This window comes from Mesoplodon bidens (genome assembly GCF_964165515.1).
Source record: "Mesoplodon bidens genome assembly, chromosome: 11".
Lineage (NCBI taxonomy): Eukaryota > Metazoa > Chordata > Mammalia > Artiodactyla > Ziphiidae > Mesoplodon > Mesoplodon bidens.
In genome coordinates, this window is record NC_138167.1 from 33,926,437 (window position 1) to 33,951,875 (window position 25,439).

The 25,439-nt window shown below is 42.5% G+C and overlaps 1 protein-coding gene across 11 annotated transcripts in view; it reads left to right on the plus strand.

Moving 5' to 3' along the window:
- Nucleotides 1-25,439, plus strand: part of GRIP1 (glutamate receptor interacting protein 1) — a gene marked incomplete at its 5' end in the record, with an annotated part of 731,133 nt that overhangs the window by 699,010 nt on the left and 6,684 nt on the right. For all 11 annotated transcript variants that reach the window (XM_081250285.1, XM_081250289.1, XM_081250291.1 and 8 more), the window contains one exon: nt 4,769-5,002. In XM_081250285.1, the coding sequence (XP_081106411.1) occupies nt 4,769-5,002 (234 nt within the window). The remainder of the gene's footprint in view (nt 1-4,768; nt 5,003-25,439) is intronic.

Genomic DNA, 25,439 nt, shown 5'->3' on the forward strand with positions numbered 1-25,439 from the left:
TGCTTGTGAAGCTGCCTTCCCTGCCCCCTTGCCGTCTGGACAGTGATTTGATTTTATCCAATGCAGTTAAAAGTATTTCTTTCCCCATTTCCACCCCTCCCCCACCCACCCACCCCTGTCCCGAGCTTACTGATCTGTGGCTTCTGCCATTGCTCCCTGCTAACCCTGACTGTACCTGTTTGCCACTGGATCGTTTGGGGCGAGCTAAGTCTCCCAGCAGTGGCATCTCTCATTCTCTTATTTGCTTTAGAAAGGTTTCTTTGGCATGTTTTCATTTGTACCTGGTAGAGACATTAATTTGATCGTGAAGAGGAACATAAGAGGAAATTTTATTTTACTTCATTTTGCCCTTAAAGTAGATGACAGTGCCTCTGGTGAAAAAAGCCAGTCTGTTTGAAAAGCAGCCAACATATTACAGACTACATTGCTGTTAATTGCAAATCCTGATTCTATGTTAACTTAGTGTGAATTCAAGGAGTTTCAGAGAGACGGAGTATAATAGCTGAACTCCTGGGGAGTTCTTTAATCGAAGCCATAAATTTGCTGATGGTATTCACACTTTGGTCTGGGAAGTCCTAGACTGTTTCCTTTTATGTTCTTTTAAATTTTCTGAGCTGTAAAAAATAAAGTGGCAAAAGTTTCATTTTTATTTTGATGTCATATGAGGTCCCCAAGTCACCATAAGGAATGTGAATGGCCTAATGGGGTGGAACTCTTGCAATTCTAAAATGATGACTCATCTTTATATTATTTTGCTTCTCAAATGCATGTGTGGATATTTTATGTGATTCTAATGTTTGTGAATCTGCAAAGAGAATTATAAAGAAAAATATTAGTTTGAATTTGTAAACATTATGATTATTACCTGGCATGAATTGCAGCTTCAGAGCACAAGTTAAAGGACCTGGAGATGGATAATCCTATAAAATTTAAATAAATTAAGATGTTAGCAATTGATTCCCTTTTATGAAACTTTCAAAAAAAGTAGAGTGCTTAAGTATCAGGTGGCTTATTTAAACTTTTACCACTTCCCATATGGAGAAGGAGCAGCATTCTCCCAAACTGAATAAAGATCTCAGTTCACAATATTTGAACATATTCCTGCTTTTCAAAGCATGTTTTGGCTCATATGCCTTTTTCATTTTGCATTTTGAAATACTTCTCTTTTGAAGAAGGAGCTATTCTTCTAATAGCTTCTACATCAGGTAAAATGAAGATGATGTAAAAAGTAATACAATGAAGTTGTGTTTTCACTCAGACATTGAGTTACCTAATGGAAACAACATACGTCAGCATAGAAGTCATGTTGCAGGAGCCAATAGGTTTTCTCTAACATCGTTTCAGGCAGGCGTGGCCCTCGAAATTATACATCCAGGAAAAAGAAAATGGGTTGAATTAATAAGCCACATAGAAATTAAAGTTTTCAACTAGGAAGAATGATCGACAAATCCATAAATTAGAATCTCATTCACACTTTTGGCACAAAGAGATTCATTTATCAGTTTAGATGAACTCTGCTCCCGTGATTGCAAACGCTATTATGCAAAACATATTTTTGGAGCTAGGTTCCTGAATAAGAAATGTATATCCAGGGGCTTCCCTGGTGGCACAGTGGTTGAGAATCTGCCTGCCAATGCAGGGGACACGGGTTCGAGCCCTGGTCTGGGAGGATCCCACATGCCGCGGAGCAACTAGGCCCGTGAGCCACACCTACTGAGCCTGCGCATCTGGAGCCTGTGCTCCGCAACAAGAGAGGCCACGATAGTGAGAGGCCCGCGCACTGCGATGAAGAGTGGCCCCCGCTCACCGCAACTAGAGAAAGCCCTCGCACAGAAACGAAGACCCAACCCAGCAAAAATAAATAAATAAAAATTAAAAAAAAAAAAGAAATGTATATCCAGCATTAAAAGTTAAAGCATACTATAACTGTAACAAATGTAGAAGATTAGCTAAGATGAAAAATGATTACGATTGAAATGAAAATGAAAATTATACTAGTCATTTTCCCCATTGCCAGCAATAATTTAGGTTCAGCTTTAGCGCTGAAAAATATATGGTTTTAACAGAAGAGAAAAATTCAAACTAAGACTTTGGACAAGTTACTTAATTTCCTTATTGGGTATTTTTTCTTTAAAATATGGGGATTATAATGACTAATGTTTATATGGCACTTAACGTAGAACATGACACAATAAATGTTTGATAGAAATTACTTTTGCCACTTTTTTGAGGAATGAATACTGCCTTAACTACCTTTTGCTTAGTATAACATAGGAAGAAGGTTTAACTAAATGTCAGATAGAGAACTCTTGAACTATTCCTCCTAAGTTGTATGTATACCAGTTATCTCACTAATAATTTTGAAAAAGTATAATATAAATTATGAATTGTGCAAAATGAAAACAGGCAATACATACTCTTGAAGCAGAAACAAATCCTAGAAAACTTTAAATAATTATTTTTTATTTTAGTTTTTGTATTTGTGTTTTAATTTTAATATTCCTTCAGCAATATCACTAATTCAATTTACATTCACTTTAAACAAAACAATCTATCCTTTGAAAACTCAACCTGAAGGCCTTTTGATAGTCTGTCATTGCTTCCATTAGAACCCTTTCTAGATCAGATTGTAACTTCTGTTGTGGCTAAGGCTCATCAAAGCAGAAGTGTTGTCTCCTAGCTGTAGTGATTATTTGACTTCCAATGTGTTTCCCATGGGTCTAATGAAAAATGAGTATTAAAAATAAATGTTAACAAAGCAAATAGCTAGTCTAAATAGGTAAAAACAATAGGTGGATGGTCACCACAGCAAGAAAACAATCATCAGATGCTATCCGTAACAGTAGATTAAACAAGGAAATGATATGTGTGAGTTAAATGCCATAAAATAAAAGGATGTCCCATGTTACCAACAAAACTAGTAATAGAAAGGTTTCAATTTAAAGGGGATTTATCTGAAGTCAACCATTATATGGATAATCCACACTGGATAAATGTTAAGGGGTTTTTTTCATTTACTAAAAAAAGTCAGTTTTATGTGTTTCAACCTCAAACTTGACTGAGAACCAATATAGCCTCATAGTCAAGAATAAGAGTTTTGGAGACAGATTGCTAAAGTTGTAATCCCAGACTCTTGGGCAAGTTACTTCACTTATCCAGGCATCCCCTTCCTTAAGTGAAATGAGGAGGTATAATAATTATAATACCTTACCATATAGAGTTATTATAAGTATTTAATGGTATGCTACATACACACACACATATGTGGTACTTAGCATTTGTAAATGCTCAATGACCCATGAGGTTTTTTTTACAATTGTTTTTAAAAAAATTATCAGTAAGGTAACTGATCTAGTCAGGATATTGATAAGTTCACTTGTTTTGTTTCTTTTTCAACAGAGTTGTAGATATACCTACCTGTGTGCTAATACTTGGCTGTCATTCAAAGATCTTGTTAGTGGCATGTGTATAGCTGAACACCAGGTGAAGCTTGGAATGATAAATCTTAGCAAGATAACAAATGAAAACTCTACTCACTTTGCAGTATTCCCTCCTGATCAGTAATTTTAGATAGTGCACTTGGCTCATTTACTACCTATGGGACCCTGTGTAGATCAGCCTTTTTGTGCCTCAGTTTCCTCACATGTAAATTAGGAGGAATAACAGCACTTAGCTCATAAAGTTGTTGTGAGGCTTAAATGCGTGAATACATTCAAAGGACTCAACAAATTACACTTCTGTTACTTTAGCATCGGTATTAACACCACTAGATCATGTTGTAGCCAGTCACGTGGCACGTGGAATTTGTTTTCTGTATCCATGATTTCATGCAGCTTCACCGATGCTGGTACACCATTATATAACCATCATACGGAGGAACACAGAGCTGGCTACAGGCATATTTACAGAATTTTAGCATCCTCTAACCATGAGAAATAAACATTCCCAGCATGATATTGGTTTCAAATGCTCTTTTTGTTCCACTTCTGAGACTCAGTCATTTTTGAGATCTAATCTTACCATTCCTTGTGTATTATGCAGGGAACATATTTGAAACTGAACAAACTTCTCAATTCACTGGTAAAATCCAACCCAGGTCTCATCACTTTTGAGCAAAGGGTTGAATACAATAGCGTGATAAATGATTATTCCTTAACCTACGCCAAATGATGTGGAGACCTAGCTGATTTACAAACTTCTCCGGCCGGCCACGTGGCCAAAGGAAAGACAGTATGCCAGAGCTAGGCAGCCAGCATTCGGTAGAAGCCCTCGCCTTTGTATCAGTAGCCTCAATTCAGCCCATTGTTACCTCCAGGTGGGACTAGAGGCACCATTGCAAATGGGGTCAGCCTGTTCCCCACTGAGGAGTTCTTAGTTCATTTCTGTAAGATATACTGAAGGTTGCCTCATGAATCCCATCTTTAGATCCCACTCAGTGGAAAGTTAACGCTTAAAATGTAGTTTGCAGTGAGCAGATGTTAGAGCTTTTCAGTTTTCCTCCAAACTGCCAGGGGTGGTATTTGATTAAATAAACTCAATGGCTTAAGTACTTAAATTGGATTTGAGTTGTGCATTATAAATGTCACTTGCGAAGCATTTTCCCAGACTTTTCATGGTGCAATTAGTACGTCCATTCTCCAGCCTTTGGTTATGCCCTGAAGAGACCGTATTTTGACTGAGCAGAAGGAGAAATGTGCTTCATGTTGAACAACCAAACGCTTTTCTTAGTCCGTGGCTTAATTGTTTCTGAACATTGTCAATGCCACAGGCAACAATCATGTCGGGGAGCACGATGAGCCTGAATCACGAGGCCCCTACACCTCGCAGTCAGCTGGGGCGACAGGCCAGCTTCCAGGAACGGAGCAGTTCGCGGCCACACTATAGCCAGACCACTCGGAGCAACACTCTGCCCTCGGATGTGGGCAGGAAGTCTGTCACCCTGAGAAAAATGAAGCAGGAAATGAAGGAGATCATGTCCCCAACTCCTGTGGAGCTGCACAAGGTCAGGAAACTCTCTTTCCTTCCCTTAGGGTCACATTCTGTTCAGCGTGGCCACCCTGATGCAAGCATGATCATGACATTCTCCCGTGGCCTCAGCCAAGGAGAGAAGCTAGAGCTTAAAGGCAGATCATCAGAGACCGATTGTTTGCAAAACGTGATCTCTGAGAGGTAATCTCATAAAACGGGGAACACTGGCTTTCGAGCAATGAATTTATCAGAAATGTATTTATGGCCAAAATCTTCTCACAGAAGTTTGAGGTTCTAGTGTCACGTGGAGCTTGAATGAGTTGGTCTGTTACTCCAGCTTCATTGGAAGGGGGAAGGATTTTCTAAATGTCGTACACTCCCAGCTTCACTGAAAAGGGGTTTCAGGGGTGATGCTGGAAGGCTTAATCATCAGTTACAGACTTCTCAGTAGACGGTTATATTATTCAGGGGACATGAAGTTCTCTTGAGCCATCATTTAGGTGTCTCGGGTCAGGACAGGGTAAGCCCTGGTTACGTTCCATCTCTGCTATGCTAGTTGCCTCACTTTGCTTCATGGAAGAAAACCTATGATTGCGAACAGCTGCATTTGAGTTGCTGGCAGAGTTTGAACAAGGCACGTGCAGGTGACAGTGTCTGTAGAACCCAGGCCAAGGAAAGCAGTGGGAGGGAACTTTCTCTGGTTTTCTTTTGTAGAACTCTAATGCTTTTTGTTGTTTTGTTGCTAATACATAAGGATGTATATAGTTGGTAACAATCTCACCCTACTTTTCTTGAGAGCCAAGATCCTCTCTGTAGTTAATAATCTGTTAACTAGAAATAAGTTATCGGTCGTTCCCAGAAGAGCATATAAATGTCAGGTTGAGAGGAGGTAAAGGCCAACTACTCCCTTTTTCCTCTAACGACTTCAGTCTCCCTAACTATTAAAAGCAGCTGTTTTGCAGCTGACAAAGGATAGAGTGAAAGAAAGGATTGTATAGGAAGTTGGGTTCTGAATTCTGTGTTCCAGTCCTGGGTTCATTCTTTCATCACTCATTCATTCATTCATTCATTCAGTGCGTAGACTGTGCATTTATTTACTTAAAGAATGTATTATAAATCCCCAGGGAGCACATGGTCTAATGGGGAGACAGTCCAGGAAAAGGTAGGAAGATGGTGGGATAAGTACAATAGACGCTAGACTAGGCTGCCCTGAGGGACGATGGTGGTGGCGGGCAGGGTTGGGGAGGAACCTGAACCCACTACAGAGAAAGATGAAGCCTTCCTAGATGCAGGTGTTGACTCCACAGGAAGGTGGAGGGTGGGAAGGCATTCCAAAGCACAGAAAGGAACGTGTACAAAAGGATGTCACAGATAGCAGTGTACTGAGGGAGTGCAGATCTGCCAACGAGAGCCTTGTGCATTAAGAGGCATTACAGGGCTCCCCTGGTGGTGCAGTGGTTGAGAGTCCGCCTGCCGATGCAGGGGACACGGGTTCGTGCCGCGGTCCGGGAAGATCCCACATGCCGCGGAGTGGCTGGGCCCGTGAGCCATGGCCGCTGAGCCTGCGCGTCCGGAGCCTGAGCTCCACAACGGGAGAGGCCACAACAGTGAGAGGCCCGCATACCGCAAAAAATAAAAAAAGAGGCATTACAGACTTTACAGAAAAGCAAAGAAGTTTCTGACACTTTAGGGTGGGGACCCAGCTCTAGCCCCATATCACAAGTTAGTTGGTTTATCCAGTTACCCTGAATTGATGTCTGTCTGATAAACACCAGCCTTCACTACCTGTCACATATCCTAATCTGCTAATTGACAAACACCATTAGGAGGCTGTAAGGGCTCCATTGGTGATTAAATTGCAGAAGCTGCATAGTCACTGCTAATTCTGCTGTACCAAGAAAAGGGCTGGCCCTTCCTGATTCCCTTGGTTATTTAGGAACCCTGCCTTCCCCTCTTCTCTAAAAGTCTACTGCCCAGGCAGAGGGGAGCATGCTGGGTAACCCACCTTCCCTCAGCACCAAAGGAAAAGGATACCAGTGAGTGCCTACTGTGTGCTCTGTTCTTTCTATTTTTAGCCTCCCACAACAGTGCTCCTTAGCAGATATTGATTACCTCCAGCTACAGGATAGGGAAATAGCAAGTATAAAATAGAGCCATTTTTCCTTCTGGAATGAAGCAGTCTCCTCAAAGGGAGATTCCTGATAGCCCAGCAATACAAAAGGCTTGTCTTCCCATCCCTCCTGTACTGAAAGCAGTTAGCAAAGATAACGACAGTCAACTGGCTGTGCAAGTTGTTATAGCTGAGGTTTTAAAAAATGTGCTGAAAATAGGTCTTTAAAAAAAAAAAAAGGCGTCATGCATTTAAGCAGCACAATGAGTGGCAGAGGATGGACTGGTTGGAACATTTGTGTGTGGGGGGGTGAATTGAGAGGCCACAGATCACAGACTCCGCTGGACCCACTTGACCTAATAAATGGGTTACTTCTTTCTTCCTTCACTTCAGTCATTTCCCCTCAATGGTAGCATAAGTGCATTTCCCATGTGGCTTCACTCTTCTTCCAGATGGATACCAAACAAAATAAGATGCTTAGAAGTAGGTGGTGTCCTGGGCATTGTAAGACACCCAAAATGATCTTGTTAAGTGAAAATGTAGCGGAGGAGCCTGCCGCCTGACAATATGGAATTCTGGGGGTGGTTTATGCTCACATCTCGGGTATCTTTTCTTTTTTTAAGTGAATTCAATTACCCTGATAGGCCATCCACATGTTTGTTGTTAAACACATTCTCCAATTTTGAAATGCTTGACAGGAGAAATAGTCATTAGAAGAGTCACTTTACTCAGAGCAGAGACTGGTAATTTCACGCTTGTGTCTTGATTATGGGTGACCCTTGAACACTGGAGGATTACCTGACACCATGAAAAGGCACAGTGCCTTGTTGATGCAGTTGAGTTATCTTCCCATTGGGGTGCTATTAGCCTGTACTAAACCTTCACAGAAGTGAGGAAAAGGTACTCTTTTTGGGGGCGGTGGTGTAGAGAGGGGACCAGGGAAATAGAAAAACATCCCTTCCTCAAGTTAAAAATAACCCCAAGTCAAGACTGCACGGCTTGGCAAGTGGAATGAAGGCTGGTTTTCAGTTCCCTGAGCCCCTTGGGTGGACTTTTCTACATAGACCTAGTGGAGGAATTCCCAAGGGGCTGCAAAGACCAGAGTGAAGAGGCTGGGTAGGGTTAATAGCACACCATTCTGAACACACTTGGTGTTATTTTCCAGTTGCCATCTTTCTCGAGGCTGTGTGCCACTTGGTGAAAGCTGGCCATGAGAGCAAGTTGTGGATCTATCCATATTCAAGCCAGTACCTACAAACTCTTACTAGCACTAGAAGCTGCCTCAAGAGGATAGGAATGAATGGGCCGGTATCCACCCCCCTTCCTGGGGAACACAAACAAAAAGCAAAAGCCACTCCATCTCCTGATACAGAAAGAATAAAGCGTGGGCTTAATCTTCCAGTTTCTTGAGTTTCAACTTCCTCTCCATTATCTGCCCCTGCTTTTCCACCCAGTCCTCCTCACCAGTACCTTTTCTTCCTTTAGACCTTATGAAAATGCAGAGCTCAGGTGAGAGGCTACATGGTTTTTGTTTATTTCACACTATCTATTGTGTCTGAGGCTCTGCCGTGTCCCAGCAGGTCTTCCGTCAGGTCGTCCCCGTTCATTCCTGAACCTGAAAAGCTACTTATCCTTCCTGACACTTGAGAACAAAGCACCACAGCCTCACTTCCCTTTTGGGCCTTTGTGGTTGGAGGAGGAAGTTGGCGCTGGAGTGATGGTTTGGTACTTAGATGCACGGCAGGTAGACAATGAGGGAGTCACAGGGAAGTGATACTCGGGTCTCCAGAGGCCATTGCCTCTCAAACTTTCTTGGCTAAGACACAGTCCAAAATACCTTTTACCTCACAATTCAGGACACACATACACCCACATTCGTATATGTAAATGAATCCAAAAATTGACTGCACAGTATACGCTAACATTTTCTGTTTTGTTTTCTTTTATTTGTTTGTTTGTTTGTTTTAACATCTTTGTTTGTTTTCAAATGCTGTCACATTAAGCTGATTTCAAGACTTATTAATGGGTCTCCACCAAAAGTTTGGGAACCATAGCCTCAGAGAATAGTTTGGCATATGGACCTCTGATGATGTTTACCATCATCACATGGCTGCTTGTTAAAACGCAGGTTCCTAAGCCCAACCTAGACCCACCTGGTCAGCACTTTCTGGGAGTGGGGGCCAAGACTCTACATTTTAGCAACCCCTTAATGGATTCTTTTGCTCCCTAAGGATTGAGAATCACTCCCTTAGGTTTTGCTAACAGGAGGTGATTATCTTGTGTCAGTGAAATCAGAGTCACTGACACATAGTGGCTGAGTAAAGGGGAAATGAGGTTGCATCTTTGGCCCTGGAGCTTCTGAAGTTTTATCTTTAAAATGAATTCTGGTTTGTACTACAGCTTATCACAGATTTTTTTTTCTCTTTGCAGATAAGGAGCCTGTGATCTTAGCTACAGTTCATTGATAAACCCTCTTTTCCTTCTGAAGCTTAAATATTCTTTGGTGTCCACTTAATCTATTTCTGAGATGAATTCTAGCCTCACTTCTCTTTGCATACTTTAAGGCAAAAAACTTTTTCTTCAGTAGAGTCGAAAATTCTTCATATTCAGAGCATTTGGACTTCTTAGAAAATCATTTCCTTTTGCTGTTTTTTTTTTTTTTTGGCTGCACCGCGCGGCATGCAGGATCTTAGTTCCCCGACCAGGGATCAAATCTGCGGCCCCTGTAGAGGAAGCATGTAGTCTTAACCACTGGACTGCCAGGGAAGTCTGTGTCATTTGTGTTTTTCAATAAAATTATATTCCTTAATTGTATGCAGCTGTTTTTATTTATTTTTTTTACAGAAAGGTTTTTAAAAATTATTTTCCAGAATCATCTCTTATTTATGGCTGCTGATGGCATGACCCGTGAACATTTGAGTCTCATATTTCTTGTAGCTGCATTTGCTACCATCAACTTTTCTCTCAGCCAAGTTCACTTTGCAGTTTCAATATATTTGAGTGTTTTGAGAGTGGACCTTTGTTCTTCTTGATGTGATAAAGTTGTTTCACTTCTTGGAAGGAGTGTCATTTTTGGTGTTTAATGCCCACTTCTTTTGCAATATTCTCCCCAGTTCAGGAACAGGCTCGGCCTTAAGAGGAAATATGAAATGGAAACACATATCTTATTCCGGCACAGGCGTCTTCTTCACCAAATATTTGCAGTTGGTACTCAAGATCCAGTGAATTGTCAGGCAGACAGAGGTTTGGTCACAAACTGACAGTCACTGGCTACATCACTTCTCTGAACTTCAGCTTACTCGCTTAGCAGAAAAGGGGAGAGATCCCCTGTTATCAGGAGAGGAGACTTCACAAATAGCATTTCCCAGGTGAAGTCACCATTCAGTCTTACCTCAGCCCTACAGTGTCAGAAACCCAGAAAATGAGATCTCCTCAGGATCCCAGCCTTAAAGACGATTCAGGCAGCTGCCTTCGAGCCTCCAGAGGTGGAGGTGTACACCATAATGAGAATCTCTTTACAGAGAGAAATGGACGTGTGTCTAGTTACTAGTCTACAGCAGTCTGACAAGCATATTCTCTCCTTGTAAAACCAGGGGCAGCTGACAATCAGTGTGGAATTATAGGACAAGGGTTGGAGTTTAGGTTGTATGTTTTATATGAGTAATGACATCCAGCCCCCACAGTCCTCAAAATAGATTGTTTCAATCAGCTTCCCTTGTCTGTGATTCTGTTAAGACTTACTTTTCAAAAATGTAAAAAAACAAAATTCTTAAACAAATGATTGGCTCGTGCAAAAAAAAGTGTTTTTTAGCTCATTAATGAGGAATGACAGCAGGATGAAAAAGCTTGTTCAAAGGGAAGATAAAGAAACTATACCATATATATATATATATATATATATATATATATATATATATATATATATATCTCAGTCCATGGAGGGAAAAAAAAAGAATGCCAAATGAGATTTCCTAGTTAAAATGAAAGCTGCTCAATGACTTAGAGGGAAATAAAAGCAAGGCCTTTGAACTTATCTTTTCTGAGGGACAGAACTCAATTTGCATAGTATCTCTTCTCTGTAAGTTGCCATCCACTTTTACAGAGTCTGAGCCCTGAGCCATAGAAATGCTAAGTCAAACAGAGTGCAGTCCCCTAGACTCAGATGACCCTTAGGCGGGCTTGTTAGGCAGTGGTCTAGTGTGCCTGATATTTCAGTTTTTGATCTCTCACTTCTGTCCAGAAATGTTAATAGCTTCCCTTAAGTCTAGCCCTGGCCTAGGGATCATTCATCTTTTTCTGATGTTTTTGCTTGTCTCTGTTGTGATCAAATGTGTTTATTAATAGGTCGTAAAATATTGCTACCTACGAGATACTCACTTTACAAATGAGGTGGCTCCCTGAGGGTCACTCTGTTTCCCTGATGTCCAGGTCCTTGGAGAGTAGCCTGTTGGACCTCTTCCTCCACCATCGTTCTGCTCTATTGTGTGTCTATTGCGTGTCTGGCCGGGCTGTGGTGAGGATGACATTGATAACAGTCCAGCCCAGGGCTGCCTTCTTTCTTGTTTGAGGATCTTTGTAGTGTCAAACCACAGCATTACCTGGAATGAGGAAGTCAACTTTCTTAGTGCTCAGTGCAGTGGGAGTTTGGTCCGCTGTCATTTGTCATACTTCCCGAATGACAAGTTCCTGCCCCCAAATTCCCAGAAGCCCAGAGGATGGGTGAAGGGGATGCCTCTCACCCAGAGATGCAGGTGGCCCCTGAATCAAGGAGGCCACCTGTGATACTGTGGTTTATAATAAGTATACATTTGATCTTGGTCCCAGTTGCTGGCACAGAGCTCCTAAAACCCTTGGAATTTCTTAAATGTTGAGAGTGAGAAATGTATCTTTTGTTATGTTAATGAGGTTCCCTTTAGATGCAGTTAAGGATGGGGTTGGTTGCCAGGTGGAGCCAACCCTGTGATTAGAGGGTTGGAACTTTCAGTCCCACCCCCAGCCTCCAGGGAGGGGAGGGGATTTGCAGGTGAAATCAATCGCCAAAGGCCAATTACTTAGTGCCTGTGTAAAGAAGCCTCTATAAAAACCCGAAAGCCTGGGTCTCCAGGAGCTTCCAGGTTGGTGGGGGATGCGGGGAGAGTGGTGCGCTCAGAGGGCACGGAGGCTCTGTGCCCTTCCCGAATACCTTGCCCCAGAGCAACGCTTCCAGCTGGCTGTTACTGAGTTGTACCATTTTATGATAAACTGGTGATCTGGTAAGTTCTGTGAGCCGCTCTAGTAAATTAGTCAAACCCAAGGAGAGGGCTGCTGGAACCTCTGAGATATAGCCGGTTGGTCAAAGGCACAGGTGACAACCCGTGTCTGAAGACCATTGTCTAAAATGCTGGGGTGGAGGTGAGGTGACATTGTAAGACTAAGCCAACATTGTAAGACTGAGCCCTTAACCTGTGGAGTCTGACGCTATCACCAGGGAGATAATGTCAGAACTGAGTTGAATTGTAGGACACTCAGCTGGTGTTGCAGGATTGCTTGGTGGTGTAGGGAACCCGCCTACTCCCAACACACACATGTTCGAACTGTGATCAGGACATCTTGCCCACATGGGCCTGAGGGCTATGGAGGTCAGTAAGTTGCCAGGGGGACTCAGGAAGAGACAGGAGTTCTAGGAGAGCCAGGCCACAGCAGCCCTGGGGGCCGGAGAACAGAGGCAGGTGTGGAGAGGGGCCGGCAGGCAGTCCCTAGCTGAGATGCTGGAACGGTCTCTGCCAGGCTGGCTGATTTGGTGCTGGCTGGGCAAGGAGAAAGGGCCAGGGGCAGAGCTAACGGTAACTAGGTGTCCATCAGCTGCCCGTGGTGTGGCTTGATCTCCTGGAGGATTGGAGAATGATCTGGTTCTTTCCTCTTTGGTATGATGTGAAATGAAACCTGCAAAGGTCCTCTGAGATGAATTGGGAAAGCAGCCCTCAACCCACCATGGATCTTAAAAACTGTGAACTTCCTTGGTTGGGACCTAGTTCTCTGAGGGCCAAGTCAGCCCTGACACGCACAGACTTAGGGCCACGATCCAAGCTCTGACTCTCCCATTGTTGAGCCCCCATTTGTCAAGCTCATGGGGCCACATGCTTGCCAGAAATCAGGAGGCAGCGTCTGACGCTGCTGTCTGTCCAGTTCTCTCCTCTGCCAATGAGACTCCTGGACAGGAAGGCAGCAGCTGCTTTTCCTGACCCTGTTCATCTTGGAACCCACACTTTTGAGTGGCAGAATCCAAGATGGCTTCCTCTGGGCTGGAAGAATGCAGCTGGAAAAGCCATACTTTATTTTTTTCTTCCAGCCCCACAGGTAGTATAGGATTGTGCTCAAAACCAACATTACTTGAATTGTCAGGTTTAAAGGAACAGGGCTCCCCCAGTGGTGTCTGCAAGAATAAACCCAAGTGCCCGGTAATTTGTGGAAATACTAGAACCATCTCTGATAAGGCCATCGGGCAGGAGGCTGAGCCACAGAGGCAGCCAGGGCTTAGGAACTGCTTCTGGGGATGGCTGCCACTTGCCTTGACGTGCTCAAGAGAGTAGAGACAGTTGCCATTAAAATCCAAGTGGGGAGAGTTGGCTCTGCTGCTGAGGCTTTTCACTTGTGTCAAAACTGAAAACACAGGGGCTTCCCTGGTGGCACAGTGGTTGAGAGTCCGCCTGCCGATGCAGGGGACGCGGGTTCGTGCCCCGGTCCGGGAGGATCCCACATGCCGCGGAGCGGCTGGGCCCGTGAGCCATGGCCGCTGAGCCTGCGCGTCTGGAGCCTGTGCTCCGCGGCGGGAGAGGCCACGACAGTGAGAGGCCCGCGAGGACGTTGTTCAGACATGCAGATAGACTTGCTTAGAAATACAAAACAAGGCTCAACTTGAATCACGGTGAAACCCGCCACCTCCTGTTAAAGCTTCTGTTCTCAGGAGGGTTAGAGGCCATTGCAGGTGCGCTGTGATGAATGGTTAAAATTGAACTGGGTTTCGTAAAAGGGTATCCTCGCCCAGAGAGTTACGTTCCAAGAGACATCACTGGCCCTTTTAGAACAGAAAATCTATCGTTGTGTTCATAGTCCGTTCCCCGGAGGCATCCTCTGGTCAGCACAGAATGGAGACCTTGCAAGAAAAATCTTGATTTACTTGGGTTAGGGTGGAACACGGAGAGCTCTCAGCAGCTGGGAGCAGTTTGGCCGGATGCTTGGGGAAAGCCACAGAAGGGCTCTGATGGGAAGAAATACAGCAGATGTGATCAATTATTCATCTTTGGTTGGTTGGGCAGTTGGAAATGGATAAAAACTGCCTGACCAGCTAGTAGATTTGTATGTCGAGGGGAAAAAAGGTCATGATTTGGTGGAAGGAACACAGCACATGAGGTCAGATATTCTAATACCAAAATTCCCAGGCTTATGTATTCTAACTGGACAAGTCCATTCACCAAGTTCAAGGGGCGGTGTCCTCGTTCGTAGGAAGGGCATGATTCTGCTGCACAGAGTTGTTGGGAGGTCAAAAGCAGTCATATATAGGAAAGTTCCTGGTGAAAGGATTCATCTGCGGGGGAAAATTGTGACTTAAACTTTGGAATCCTTAGAATTACTTTTGGACGGGAACTAAATCAGAAGTAACCACTACCCATCTCCAGCTAAACAGGAGGGCAGCAGCTACACGGCACAATTTATTGTTGCTGCTTTTGAGAGCAGCCGTGTGTCCTATTTTTGTGAATTATTGATTCCTGGAATCGTACCTCTGTATCATTTTTAAAGTTCCTGTTGTTATTTGCTATTTCCAAGCTATTTCCAGGAGAACCATAGCGCTGGCTATTAAAATTCACTCTCCTCTAACCTTAGGAAATCTTTCTAGAGAAACAGATTACTTTCAAATTTAAACCTTTTATTAGCCTCTCATCCTGAAGAGTTGGCCATAAAGCTGTATCATCAAGTCTAAGGCTCAGGAGAGCCAAGCCTCTTAGCCAACAGCTGTGACTTTCCAGTTAATGGGCTAATCTGCTAACCTGCTCTGGTTGACGTCCGTTCTCTACTGTGTGGTTAACATATTACCACTGCCTGGTGTTGGCAGTGTTTGGTGACACTCATCCTTCTGCCCTTTCTGGGTTCTGGCCTGTGGAGCAAACGCCCAAGCAGCACAGGCCAACTGAGCAATGAAGAACTTCACTATTACTTGAGGCCCACACCAACTGTACCCCAAATGCAAGGGTTCAGGTTCACTGTATTGAGAAACATATCTCAGAGCTAAGACAGAGTTGGGCTTCCTAATGGCCATTGCAAGCATAGGCTATGTGACTGAAGAGTATGGCTTGGCTTGCAGAGCAGACGCCAGTCCTCTTACTGGCCAGCCATATGCAGAGGGTCCATGGGACTGCTCTCCTAACCTATGCCTAGTGGAACAGAGATAACTAGAGTGCACCACCTTCCACCGCATTTGTGCTGCTTGTCACATAGAGAGAACCTGACTAGGAACAAAGATGGAAAGGGGGCATAAGGACAGGAGATCCCACAGACAAAGCCAAAGAGAGGCATAAAAGCAGGGACCTTGGAGTAGAGAAATTTCATCCACTCGTAAACAGAGTCCCAAGAATAGCAGACTATCACCAACCATGTTAACTATTTGTCACTGCCACTCCCTCCTCCTTTGTACCCATCTCTCCCTATTCCTCTCCTTCCTCCCTTTGAGAAAGGAACATGAGTCTGGGAAGAAAGGGACTAGAATGTAAACCAGAAGTGTTTCCTCCAATCAAGGCAGGAAGTTCATGGTGAGTCTATGATATCTTGTGCCAGAAAGCAAATAACTTATCAGAGCAAACGGGTCATATCAAAAGGACAACATGAAGTCAATATGGGAGGACTTCCCTTGGCCAAAGATGAGGAAACTTGAGCACCGAAAAGAATGATGCAATTGATCGTAACATATATATAAAACCCCATAGGTTCATATTGATAATGTACTTTAAAAAGGTCATTCCCTTCCCCCTCACCTCAAAAAAAACCTCATTGGGACACCATTGGAAATATTTAGTTCACTAATTCCCTATTTTAAAAATGAAAGGAAAGAATTAGCATCCATTTTGCCTTTCTTGTACAAACTACTTCAGAGTAACCAAACAGCACTAATTGAAGAAATGAGAATTCTTTACAAAAGAATTTTAGCTCATATAGAAGATAGTAAGAGATCATAAAAAGATTATCATTTTGCAACCCCTAATAAAATTATTGATTCAGACAACGGTCATCAACGGATGAAACCATTAAATTGAAGTTTAATGGGGAAACTTATGATGGAAGAATTAAACTGTCATCACCCGAACCCACCCAAACTGGGACAACTAGACACTGAGTGATGTGTTGTTATAGGAATCACATTGTCCTACCTGTGATCTACCCCTCCCCCCAAAGCTGATTCTGCCTCAACTCAAGCATCCAGAGCTAATTTCCTTTTAAAGGAAAATAGGGCACAGAAGGGCATGCTACAGAGCGAATGACATGGTTTCAACAATAAGTCAGTAGCACAGGGAAAAAAGGATGGGGGCGTGCTCTAGGTAAGAGGACATTTAGAGACCTAACACCAATGCGTGGGCCTTGCTGGAACAAACTAACTCTAAAAATCACTTTTTGAGACAATCAGGGAAATTTTATTATAGACTAGATATTAGAATATATCAAGGAATAAGTGCTGATTTTGTGAATGAATTAATGGCATTGAGGTTGTGTAAAAAAGTGATTATATTTTTTAGAGATTCATACTGAGTTATGTAAGGGTGAAATGACATGAGGACTGGCATTTGCTTTAAAATACTCCCCCAAAGAAGATAAAAGACCGGGGGATGAAGTAAGTGAGCTCTTGATGCTTGTTGGATCTGAGTGATGAGTATATGAGGATTCATTGTCCTAGCATCTCTGCTCTTGAATATGTTTGAAATCTTTCGTTAAAAAATAGATTTCTCAGGATTTACCTGGCAGTCTAGTGGTTAGGACTCCACACTTCCACTGCAGGGGGTACAGGTTCCCCTGGTAGGGGAACTAAGACCCCACATGCCTTGCTGCATGGCCCCCCCCAAAAAAAACTTTCTCCTAACCAAACCTATTGTGGTAATCATTTCACAATATATGTATGTCAAGTCACTATGTGATACACCTTAAACTTCTACAGAGCTGTATGTCAATTATATCTCAGTAACATTCCCACCTCACATAAAACTCTCCTGTCCTATTGGCCTAAGGCAAAATCATAATTCCAGAGGGGCTTAAAATATCTTCTCTGCAATGAATATTTATTAAGCAACCACGTGCTAGGTAAAGAGGTAGTATGCCATGCAATGATCCATGCTTTGCAGTCAGAGCCACTTGGGTTTGAACCACTTCTCTGTTGCTTACTATCTGTTTACCTTGGGCAAGTTTCTAACCCTCTCTGAGCTTTCATTTCCCCGTCTGTATGATCTGCTCCACTAACTAGGTGGAGACGGTAGCATCTGGTTTGCTTTTTTTTTTTTCTTTTTTTTTTTTTTGTCGTACGCGGGCCTCTCACTGTTGTGGCCTCTCCCATTGCGGAGCACAGGCTCCGGACGCGCAGGCTCAGCGGCCATGGCTCACGGGCCCAGCCGCTCCGCGACATGTGGGATCTTCCCAGACTGGGGCATGAACCCGCATCCCCTGCATCCGCAGGCGGACTCTCAACCACTGCGCCACCAGGGAAGCCCTGGTTTGCTTTTAAAGCTAATCAATCAAGTCCCACAGCCTTATTAGCAAGAAGTCCAGCATCTTGAGTTGAAGGACCCTCCATCCCACCCTACTCTCCGTGCAAGAATGGGGCTTCCTCAGCTCAAGGCAGGGCAGGCCTGGCTCTAACGTCAGAGGTGCTCTCACCTCTCGTGGCCACACGGTGTCACTATGGAGCTTTGTCCTGCCGGGCCCCATACACGCCAGCCACCCTGCAGCTTTTTGCCTTGCTCATTTCCAGCATGGCCCGCCCGGGGGCCAGGAGGCGGGGCATGGCTTGACCCTCAGAACTAAATCCCACTCCACACAGCACGTGATGGTCAGTTCTGACTAGCTTCCAAGCGCAACCACATGGTATGTCAGAACCAGTCATTTCATTTATTTGACAAAATACTAGCCCTACTGTGTGGCAGGTACCATTTGAGGAGTTTGGAATATTATCAGGGAAAAAAACAAAAATCTTTGCCCCCCTCGAGGAAGTTGGCAGGGCATCTCCCACATACTCTTCTCAGGCTTTTACCTGAGCCCAGGTTACCAACAAAGACCTCTCCTCTCCTCCTGATGAGTTTTGCTTTGAGGGGAGAGGGTGCTCTCATTCATGCAGTTTAACTTCTCCCCATGCATCATCAAGGTACATGTCAGATGCGGGGGGCTGGATTTTGCTAAAACACACACACACCTCTTCTATAGTAAAGTAGGACTTTCTACTCTATGCTTGTATAAATGAGTGCCACAAAAGTGATCCTTCCACAGATACCAGGTCATTTCAGGTTTTAAAACTTCATATACACTACCTCATTTAAAACTGTGATTCTTGGGCTTCCCTGGTGGCGCAGTGGTTGAGAGTCTGTCTGCCGATGCAGGGGACACGGGTTTGTACGGAGCGGCTGGGCCCGTCAGCCATGGCCGCCGAGCCTGCGCGTCCAGAGCCTGTGCTCCACAACGGGAGAGGCCACAACAGTTAGAGGCCCGCGTACCGCCAAAAAAAAAAAAAAAAAAAACAACTGTGATTCTTGCCCGTCTTGCAGGATTGTTAGTTAGGAGGATTAAGTCAGATATGGTCACTGGACTGTATACTCATGATGGCTGTGCTGTGTTTATTGCTGTATCTTTTTTTTAATCTTTTTTTTTTGCTGTATCTTTTTTTTTTAATCTTTTTTTCACTCAGTCCTTCAAACAGTGCCTAGCACATCATAGGGTCCAATGCACACGTGTGCACACACACATACACACATTCATATATGCACAGTGATGGAATGAGCCTGCCAAGAGTGTCATTAAGTGTTAGTTCCCTCTCTTCCTTTTCAGAACATGTAATAGCCCCTCTGGTGTGTGAAGTACCACACAGAGCAAACTTCATTGTGCACAGAAATTGGCAGATGACAGTTCAGAGCAGGGTCTGAGGTTCTGCATTTTAACACACTCCTGAGTGATGTTGATGCTTCTGATCAGGACAACCCGGCAAGGCACAGCTGCTTTTCTCTTAAAGTAAATGTGTAACAAAATTCTGGCCCCTTTCCTCCTTCTAGTGTATTGTTGGAAAGAGGCAGGTAGTGGTGAGATGTTGATATACCCTATTTCATAGGTCCTAAGATTACCATGGCCTATAAAACACAGCCTGATTTCAGAGAATTTAAAGTATGAAAGATAAGTACATCTTAGAATCTATGAAATAAGGCACTTGAGCAACAATAGAATATAACGGTTAAGTGCCTGGGGTCAGACAGAGACGGCCCCACCATTCAATACTTTTGTGATCTTGGGCGAGTTACTTAATGTCTATAAAATTGAATTTCCTAACCTCTAATATGGCAGTAACCACTAGGGCTGCCTGGTGATTAGAATTCACGCAGCCAGCTTGGTATCTTAGCTCTCTGTCCAGTGAGATGAAAATCCACAAATGACCACTTTTGTATTCCTTCAATATTCCATATCTCTCTGCAGTAAAGTAACTTGGTATAAAAACATAAACCCGCTATAAGAGTATTAATCTTCACGTTTTGCCCTGTATAGCTCTGAATTTTTTGACTCTTCTACAAGAATGTATTTAGGTATTACGTGTGTTAAATAAGACATACATTTTTTTAAAAAAAATTGATTTGGCTGTGCTGGGTCTTAGTTGCGGCACGCGATATCTTCGTTGCAGCATGTGAGTTTTTTTTTTTTTTTTTTTTTTTTTTTGCGGTATGCAGGCCTCTCACTGTTGTGGCCTCTCCTGTTGCGGAGCACAGGCTCCGGACGCGCAGGCTCAGCGGCCATGGCTCACAGGCCCAGCCGCTCCGCTGCATGTGGGATCTTCCCGGATCGGGGCACGAACCCGTGTCCCCTGCATCGGCAGGCGGACTCTCAACCACTGCGCCACCGGGGAAGCCCATGAGATCTTTTTAGTTGCGGCATGCAGGATCTTTTAGTTGTGGCATGGGGAATCTTTAGTTGTAGCATGCGGAATTTTTAGTTGTGGCATGCAAACTCTTAGTTGCAGCATGTAGGCTCTAGTTCCCTGACCAGGGATCGAACCCGGTCCCCCTGCTTTGGGAGCACGGAGTCTTACCCACTGGACCACCAGGGGAGTCCCAAAACATACATTTTGAAATAATTAGAGTTAAAAACTAAGCCCAAATTATTGCTTGATGTGTGCATCAGTTTTTGTGGAGGGCATGCAGCAAACCTTACTAAAAATAGCTGTCACACTAAGTGTTACATGAGTGTGATGTGCTGAGTATGTTGTCTGGCGTGTCCAGCACAGTGGGTCTCAGTGAACATTACACATTAATGTGTTTGCCTCTAGAAGGCGGCCTCTTCTCTCTCATTCACTGCTGTTTCCAAGCACCCGGAACCAGGCTTAGCACATGGAGGAGGGACTCAGTACACATTTGATGAACGCGTAAACCTCAGACTAACTCTTGCAGGTGGTCAGAGGAGGACTGGGGGTTGGGGGAAACTTTAGCTGGTGGTACTGCCTTAATGCAGAGAGAACAAGCTGAGGCCCACAGCTGAGAAGGGTGGATTTGCAAATCCTGGCATTTCCAGGAATGCCTGGAATTGCTAAACCAAACCCAGGACAAGGACTGAGGGAGCTACTGAAGGCAGGCCCCAGAGGAGGGTGTTCCTTACAGGAGCACTTTCAGGTCTTTTAAGACTTTTCAAAAAATTGAACTATAGTTCATTTACAATGTTTCAGGTGTACAGCAAAACGATTCAGTTATATATATATATATATATATATATATATATATATATATATATACACACACACACACACACACATACATATATATATTCATTTTCAGATTCTTTTCCATTATAGCTTATTACAAGATATTGAATATAGTTACCTGTGCTATTCAGTAGGTCCTTGTTGTTGATCTATTTTATATTATAGTAGTGTGTATCTGATAATCCCAAATTTCCAATTTATCCCACACCCCCCGCCTTTCCCTTTTGTAATTATGAGTTTGTTTTCTATTTCTATTTGTAAATAAGTTCATTTGTATCAGTTTTTTAGATTCTACATATAAGTGATATCATATGGTTTTTATCTTTCTCTGTCTGGTTTACTTCACTTAGTATGATAATCTCTAGGTCCATCCATGTTGCTGCAAATGGCATTTTTCTTTCTTTTTAATGGCTGAGTAATATTCCACTGTATATATACCACATCTTCTTTATCCATTCATCTGTTGATGGACATTTAGGTTGTTTCCACGTCTTAGCTGTTGTAAATAGTGCTGCTATGAACACTGGAGTGCATGTATTGGGTTAACCAAAAAGTTCTTTTGGTTTTAAGTAATAAATAAAAGACACATTTTTCATTTTCACCAAGAACTTTATTGAACAATGTATTCATTAACCAAACATTTTGGCCAACCCAATGTCTTTTCGAATTATAGGTTTGTCTGGATATATGCCCAGACGTGGGATTGCTGGATCATATGGTAAATCTATTTTTAGTTTTCTAAGGAATATCCATATTGTTTTCTATAGTGGCTGCAGCAACTTACATTCCCACCAACAGTGTAGAAATGTTCCCTTTTCTCCACACCCTCTCCAGCATTTGTTATTTGTAGACTTCTTGATGATGGCCATCCTGACCAGTGTGAGGTGATACCTCATTGTAGCTTTGATTTGCATTTCTCTAATAATTAGTAATATTGAGCATCTTTTCATGTTCCTGTAGACCATCTGTATGTTTTTGGAGAAATGTCTATTTAGGTTTTCTGCCTGTTTTTTGATTGGGTTGCCTTTTTGATATCAAGCTCTATGAGCTGTTTGAATATTTTGGAAATTAATCCCTTGTCAGTTGCGTCGTTTGCAAATATTTTCCCCCATTCCGTAGGTTGTCTTTTCATTTTGTTTATGGTTTCCTTTGTATGCAAAAGCTTTTAGGTTTAATTAGGTCCTATTTGTTTATTTTTACTTTGGTTTCTATTACTCTAGGAGACACATCCAAACGAATATTGCTGCGACTTATCTCAAAGAGTGTTCTGCCTATGTTTTCCTCTAGGAGTTTTATAGTATCCAGTCTTACATGTAGGCCTTTCATCCATTTTGAGTTTATTTTTGTATATGGTGTTAGAAAATGTTCTAATTTCATTCTTTTCCCAGCACCACTTATTGAAGAGACTGTCTTTTCTCCATTGTATATTCTTCCCTGTTATCATAGATTAAGTAACCATAATTGTGTGGGTTTATTTCTGGGCTTTCTATTCTGTTCCATTGATCTATGTGCCTGTCTTAGTGCTGGTACCATACTGTTTCGATATGGTAGCTTTGTAGAATACTCTGGAGTCAGAGAGTGATTCCATTATACCATTCTTCTTTCTCAAGCTTGTTTTGGCTATTCGGGGTCTTTTGTGTTTCCATACAAATTTCTTCTTTTTCTTTTTTTTTTTTTTTTTTTTGGCCACACTGCGCAGCTTGCGGGACCTTAGTTCCCCGATCAGGGATTAAACCCAGGCTACAGCAGTGAAAACACTGAGTCCTAACCACTGGACAACCAGGGAATTCCCTCCATACAAATTTAAACATTTTTTGTTCTAGTTCTGTGAAAAATGCCATTGGTAATTTGATAGGGATTGCACTGAATCTCTAGATTGCCTTGTGTAGTATGATCATTTTAATATTTTTCTTCCAATCCAAGAACATGGTATATCTTTTCGTCTGTTTGTGTCACCTTCAATTTCTTTGATGAGTGTCTTATAGTTTTCAGAGTATAGGTCTTTTGCCTCCTTAGGCAGGTTTATTCCTACGTATTTAATTCTTTTTGGTGAAGTAGTAAATGGGATTTTTTCCTTAATATCTCTTTCTGATAGTTCATTGTTAGTGTATAGAAATACAACAGATTTCTGTACGTTAATTTTGAATCCTGCAACTTTACCAAATTCATTGATGAGCTCTAGTAGTTTTCTACTGGCATCTTTAGGATTTTCTCTCTATATTATCATGTCATTTGCAAACAGTGACAGTTCTACTTTTTCCTTTCTAATTTGGACTCCTTTGTTTTTCTTCTCTGATTGCTGTGGCTAGCACTTCCAAAACTATGTTGAATAAAAGTGGTGAGAGTGGGCATCCTTGTCTTGTTCCTAATCTTACAGGGGAAGTTTTCAGCTTTTCCCTGTTCAATATGATGTTAGCTGTGGGTTTGTCATATATGGCCTTCATTATGTTGAGGTAGGTTCCCTCTATGCCCAATTTCTGGAGAGTTTTTATCATAAATGGGTGTTGAACTTTATAAAAAGTGTTTTCTGTACCTATTGAGATGATCATATGCTTTTTATTCTTCAACTTGTTAACATTGATTTGCAGATATTGAAAAATCCTTGCACCCCTGGATAAATTCCACTTGACCATGGTGTATGATCCTTCTAAGGCATTGCTAGTATTTGGAATCGGTTTGCTAGTATTTTGTTGAGGATCTTTGCATCTATGTTCATCAGTGATATTGGCCTGTAATTTCTTTTTTTGTGATATCTTTTGATATCAGGGTGATGGTGGCCTCATGGAATGTGTTTCGAAGTGTTCCGTCCTCTGCAATTTTTTGGAATAGTTTCAGAAGGATAAGTGTTAACTATTCTCTAAATGTTTGGTAGAATTCACCAATGAAACCATCTGGTCTTGGAGTTTTGTTTGTTTTGGGAGTTTTTAAATTACTGATTCAATTTCAGTACTGGTAATTGGTCTGTTCATATTTGCTATTTCTTCCTGGTTCAGTTTTGGGAGATTGTACCTTTCTAAGAATTTGTCCATTGCTTCTAGGTTGTCCATTTTATTGCTGTATAGTTTCTCATTGTAATCTCTTAATATCCTTTGTATTTCTTTGGTGTCAGTTGTAACTTCTTTTTCATTCTTGTTTTGATTTGAGCCTTCTCCCTTTCTTTCTTTATTTTTATTTTTGGTGTTGTGTATTTTTTTAATATTTATTTTTTTATTTTATATTTATTTGGTTGTGCCAGGTCTTAGTTGCAGCAGGCAGGCTCCCTGGTTGCAGCAGGTGGGCTCCCTAGTTGCTGCAGGTGGGTTCCTTAGTTGCAGCAGTTGGTTTCCTTAGTTGCGGCTCACCTGCTCCTTGGTTTTGGCATGCATGTGGGCTCTAGTTCCCAGACCAGGGATCAAACCCAGACCCCCTGCGTTGGGAGCGCGGAGTCTTAACCACTGTGCCACCAGAGAAGTCCCTCCCTTTCTTTCTTGATGAGTCCAGCAAAAGGCTTATCAATTTTGTTTATCTTTTCAAAGAACAAGCTTTTAGTTTCATTGATCTTTTCTATTTTTTTTTAGTCTTTTTCATTTATTTCTGTTCTGCTCTTTATGCTTTCTTTCCTTCTATTAACTTCAGGTTTTGTTTGTTCTTCTTTTTGTAATTGCTTTAGGTGTAACGTTAGGTTGTTTATTTGAGATTTTTCTTGTTTCCTGAGGTGAGCTTGTATCACTATAAGCTTTTGCTGTATCCCATAGGTTTTTTTTTTTTTTTTTTTTTTTTTTTTTTTTTTTTTTTTGCGGTAGGCGGGCCTCTCACTGTTGTGGCCTCTCCCCTTGCAGAGCACAGGCTCCGGATGCGCAGGCTCAGCAGCCATGGCTCACGGGCCTAGCCGCTCTGCGGCATGTGGGATCTTCCCAGACCGGGGCACGAACCCGTGTCCCCTGCATCGGCAGGCGGACTCTCAACCACTGCGCCACCAGGGAAGCCCCCCATAGGTTTTTGATCATCATGTTTTCATTTTCATTTGTCTCTAGGTATTTTTTGATTTCCTCTTTCAGTGATCCATTGGTTTAGTAGCATATTGTTTAGCCTCCATGTGCTTGTATTTTTTGCAGTTCTTTTTTCTTGTAGGTGATTTCTAGTCTCATAGCATTGTGGTTGGAAAAGATGCTTGATGTGATTTCAGCTTTCTTAAATTTATGGAGACTCGTTTTGTGGCCTAGCATGTGATCTATCCTGGAGAATATTCCATGCACACTTGAAAAGAATGTGTATTTTGCTGCTTTTGGATGGAATGCTGTATATATATATCAATTAAGTCCATGGGGTCTAATGTGTTATTTAAGGCCTGTGTTTCCTTATTGATTTTCTGTCTGGATGATCTGTCCGTTGATGAAAGTGGGGTGTTAAAGTCTCCTACTA